Source organism: Rhagoletis pomonella, unplaced genomic scaffold, assembly GCF_013731165.1.
Source record: "Rhagoletis pomonella isolate Grant_MI unplaced genomic scaffold, Rhpom_1.0 Rhpom_scaffold_09735, whole genome shotgun sequence".
Lineage (NCBI taxonomy): Eukaryota > Metazoa > Arthropoda > Insecta > Diptera > Tephritidae > Rhagoletis > Rhagoletis pomonella.
In genome coordinates this window covers 691-6,046 of record NW_023468264.1, presented here as the reverse complement: position 1 = coordinate 6,046, position 5,356 = coordinate 691, and the positions used below count along the sequence as shown (strand labels likewise).

Sequence of the window (5,356 nt, the reverse complement as noted above, 5' to 3'; positions counted from 1 at the left end):
AATTGTTTTGAGTTCCTCCGAGCTGTCGCGATTAAATAAACGCAACATTTCTTTAAAACTTTTGATCGATTTAAAGGAAATTTTCCTAATAAAAGCTGAATAGAAATTCACAACAATATGGAGCACAACTGCAATAAATGTGTTGAAGTTGACACCGAAAGAATGGTACAGTGCGACGCTTGCAATTCGTGGTATCATTTTGACTGTGTAGGAGTTGACAGCAATATAGCTGATATGAGCTGGAGCTGCGAAGTATGCCGGCGCAATGTATCAGCTACAAACGCTAAACCAACAGCTTCATCATCGCCAACTACTGAAAAAGGTAAAGGGCACTCGCAACCTGTTCCATCACTTGAGCCAGCTGTGAATTCTCAAATGGATTCACACGTCAGGGCATCTACGCTGACCACGGCGGTCCTCACCATGACAACTACACCTGTTGTCCAAAGCACTGCGACAGCAACATCAACGAGCTTCATAATGTCACAACCACGTGATACAGGGAGCACGTTTCCATTGGCGATGGCGGCAACTTCCTCGCATTTCATGCGAGCTGAACCCTACGCAACTTCGATAGGGCTTGGCGCACTTCCAACGTCAACACAAGCTACAGATGTCAGGCGTTTCACGACGATTCCGACGGCGGCAAGGCCACATGAGTTCGAGACCAGCACTATTTCTAGTTCATCAACCTATACACCACACACATTCACGGATGCAGCATTACGGCAGCAGATGAGTATGACATGCGAGAAGTTTGATAAGTCCGAAGCACAGCGTAATCTTCAACTGGAGCGGCTGAAGGAAGAGATGGAAATGCAGCAACAGTATTTGGATAGTAAATACAAAATTCTGTCGCAATTCAGCGATGTTCCGTCGATTTCTGCCCCTATGTTTATGCAGAACACGGGACCGTCACAATCGCAGCTCATTGCCAGGCAAGCAATTCCCAAACAGCTTCCAACGTTCAGTGGTGATCCTGAAGAATGGCCACTGTTTATATCTAACTTTGAAAACAGTACCGCAGTCGCCGGATACACCGATGCCGAAAACCTCATTCGGCTCCAGGCAAGCCTCAAGGGCAAAGCACGCGAAATGGTAAAAAGCAAACTATTTTTACCGTCGATGGTGCCAGAGATCATCCATACATTGAGGATGTGTTTCGGTAGACCCGAATACATACTTGAGCGCGTTGTAAATAGAGCGCGCGCAATGCCTCCTCTGAAGGACAAACTAGAGGGCCTAGTTGACTTCGCTCTCTGCGTAAGAAACATATGCAATACAATGGAGGGATGTCAACTGTACATGCACCTTCACAACCCATTACTGGTCAAGGAACTGGTTGATAAACTGCCCAACAACCATAAACTGGGCTGGGCTCTCCATCGCAAGGACGAAAAAGTTCCAATCGTAAAACAATTTAGCGACTGGATATTTTGCCTAGCCGAGGCAGCCAGCACCGTTGTCAACTTAGCATCAAATAAGAGTCATGCCTCGGTTAACACTCATACCGTCGAAGGGAATGCAGAACTTTCAAAACATAAAGACCGCACACCAACTACTAAAGTTTGCTGTGTTTGCAATAGTCGTGAGCACAAAGTGCCTCAATGTGAGATTTTTAAAAAGTTTGCTCTACCCCGCAAATGGGAGATAGTGAAAGCTAATAATCTTTGCCGTCAATGTCTTACTCATCACAGACGCAAATGTTTCATCGACAAAGTATGCGGTAAAGAAGGCTGCAGCATAAAGCATCACCCATTACTGCATAAGTTCGTCGAGCCTACGGTGGAGCAAGTAAACACTCACAACAGCGGCGAAGCGCGTCCACTGTTTAGAATTGTGCCTGTCCGCTTGTACTGGGGAGATAACTTCATTGATATTCACGCATTTTTAGATGAAGGTTCGAGTGTCACACTTATAGAGAGGACAGTTTTCGATCAACTCGGTGTGAAGGGTGAGCGCGGGCCACTATGTTTGCGATGGACAGGGAATACCACTCGTGTCGAAGAAAACTCCGAGAAAGCATCACTAGAGATTTCTAGTCCGACTAGCAGCCAAAAATACATGTTAAAAAACATTCGCGCGATTGACAGCCTTGGCCTTCCTGAGCAGTCCGTCAATATACTTGAAATGCAAAATAAGTATCCGTTTTTGAAGGGACTACCCATCAAATCGTACAGCAGCATAAAGCCTTCACTATTAATTGGAGCAGATAACTGGAAGTTGGCGGTTCCACTCAAAGTAAAAGAGGGGAATTGGTCTCAACCAATAGCATCAAAAACGCGTTTGGGCTGGACGTTGCAGGGGTATGAGAGCTACCAAGGTGGTAAATTTAGATTAAATGTACATACGTGCGACTGTCAAATGAAGTATGATGAGCTGCACGAAGTAGTTAAAGACTCCTTCGCACTAGATTCTCCAAAATCAATGGAGGTTATATCAGAGGACGACGTAAAGGCATTTGACATCTTGAACAGTTCTTCTAAGCAAGTAAACGGTCGTTACGAGGTCGGGCTTTTATGGCGAAATCCGACAGAGGCTCTACCAAGCAGTTACTTAAATGCATTGCAACGATTAAAATGCCTAGAAAAGAAATTCATCAAAGATCCCGTACTTCGATCTACCATGCAAGAACAGATCAACAATTTAGTCGACAAAGGATACGCCCAAAAGCTTTCATTGGCAGAAGCGGCCGTTCCGAGAACCAAAACATGGCACTTACCAATTTTCGTCGTTATGAACCCTAATAAACCGGGTAAAATTCGAATGGTTTGGGACGCGGCAGCGAAAGCAAATGGTGTGTCACTTAACCATTTTCTCTTAAGTGGACCCGACTTGCTCAATCCACTTGTAGACATCTTGCTGTCATTCAGAGTTGGCCGAATAGCCGTATGTGGTGACATTGCAGAAATGTTTCACCGAATAAGCGTCCGAGAGCAGGATATGCATGCCCAGCGTTTTTTGTGGCGTGACGAGAATGATGACTTACAACAACCGAGTATTTACGTTATGCGCGCGCTAACTTTTGGCCTCAACTGCGCTCCTTGCATCGCTGACTTCATACGTGATATGAATGCAGATAAGTTTAAACAAAAATTTCCTCGAGCTGCAGACGCGGTGAAAAAGAATCACTACGTTGATGACTTCATCGACAGTGAAGACGACGAGCAATCGGCGTTGAAACTAGCAACACAGGTTAGAGAGATTCATCGTGCCGCAGGATTTCACATACGAGGCTGGTCGTCGAATTCTAAGGCAGTTCTGGAGCAACTAACCGATGATCCTGCATCTGTGCACAATGTCGGAGAATGGGCCTCAACGACAAAAATACTAGGTATGTTTTGGGATCCGAGCAGCGATAATTTTAAGTATGTTTGCAGATTTACGAGACTTCGTCGTGACGTCATTAACGAGACATATGCGCCGACGAAAAGAGAAATCCTCCAGGTGCTAATGTCTATCTTCGATCCACTGGGCTTTGTTAGCTGTTACACCATAGGATTGAAAATCCTTCTTCAAGACGTATGGCGGCCAGGAATTACCTGGGATGATTCTCTGTGCGACGAGCTATACGATAAGTGGTGTCGTTGGAAGAATATGGTTGCGCTAATAACGGCGGTCGAAATACCACGTTGCTACTCTTTGCTTCTAAAACAAGCCGATCATGTCGAATTGCACACATTCGTCGATGCTGGCGAAAAGGCATATGCTGCGGTGTGTTATTTGCGTATAATAAAGGGTAACGATATTTCCACCATGATCATGGCCAGCAAATCCAAGGTCGCACCGCTCAAGCCGCTGTCGATTCCAAGACTGGAATTGCAAGCAGCAGTAATAGGTATACGATTAGCTTCAATGGTCGCCAAGGTACAACGCATCGGCATTAGGTCTTTGTTTTGGTGGACAGACTCGAAAACTGTGCTACGCTGGATTCGAATGGACCCGAGAAAATTACAGCAATATGTAATGCATCGAGTAGGAGAGATTTTAGAAACGTCGAGCATAAGTCAGTGGAAATGGGTACCCTCTAAGCAAAATCCGGCCGATTTAGCCACGAAGGTTTCTGACAGCTCTGACTACAACTTGTGGTTCACAGGACCAGAGTTCTTAGCAAAAGAGCAAGGGGCATGGCCGAATTTTACCGAGATTGACCCTAAAGACGACGATTTGAGAGAGATTCGACACCTTGTTTTACATATAGGAAAGCAACCTTTACGTAATGTAACGTTAAACGTTGAGTATTTCTCTAATTGGGAGCGCCTGTACAGAGCCGTGGCAACGTTTTTGCTCTACGTAAATATCTTACGCGCAAAAGTGTCGTCAAAAACGCCTGTATGCAGACTAACTTTCGATCTAATCGAACAAGGTCAACAATTTTTAATCAAATACGCACAAAGGGATTTCACCGAAGAGCTAACATTCCTTCAGCGAGGTAAAATCTTAAACAAAACAAGCAAATTGTACTACCTGGATATTTACTTAGACGAAAAAGGTGTTATTAGAAGCAGAACCCGAGTAGAGCACTTGAATAACCGCGGAGATGCTATAGTATTGCCTACTTCCCATCACGTAACATTTCTCATAGTCCGCTCAGCTCATGAACGTTTTCACCATCAGATGCACGAAGCTACAATCAACCACATACGAGCACAGTACGTCATACCTCGTCTCAGAGCTCTATATAAAAAAGTACGCCAGCAGTGTCAACGATGCAAAAATTACATTTCCATGCCGCAAGTCCCACAAATGGCTCCGCTACCTGCAGCCAGGCTTGCTGCCTTCGAGAGACCATTCACGTATGTCGGAATTGACTATTTCGGACCACTATCGGTTGTGGTGGGAAGACGACGCGAAAAGAGATGGGGTGTTCTATTCACGTGTCTAACTATCCGTGCAATACATATAGAAATAGCTGGCAGTTTGGACACAAGTTCGTGCGTCCTAGCCATACAAAATTTCATATCTCGTCGCGGTTATCCCAGGCAGATATTTTCCGACAACGGCACTAATTTTCGAGCGACTGAAAAGATTATTTGTGGTAAGCTAAAAGAGATCAAATTCCAGGACTTGATCGTAACCTTTGACCAGGTAAAGTGGCGATTCAATCCCCCAGGGGCTCCACATATGGGGGGAGTTTGGGAAAGACTGATAAAATCAGTTAAAGGCGTGCTTTATCAAATCCTTCCGTCGATGAGTTTCAACGAAGAAAGTTTGCGGAGTGCGTTGTGCGAGGTCGAGTTCATTATTAATTCCAGACCACTCACATTTGTATCACTTGAAAATGGTGATGACGAAGCCCTCACACCAAACCACCTACTGATTGGGTCATCAGGCGGATACAAACCTATTTGTCAAG

At 45.0% G+C, this 5,356-nt stretch overlaps 1 protein-coding gene across 1 annotated transcript; it reads left to right on the top strand.

The window, feature by feature from the left end:
* Window positions 1-117: 117 nt before the first annotated feature.
* On the top strand, window positions 118-5,088 carry LOC118756308 (the record flags this gene model as incomplete). Its single annotated transcript, XM_036491081.1, has 2 exons — window positions 118-4,432; window positions 4,907-5,088. Coding segments are annotated over exons 1-2 (4,497 nt in total), but the record flags the coding sequence as incomplete, so codon positions are not given.
* Between the last annotated feature and the right edge of the window lie 268 nt (window positions 5,089-5,356).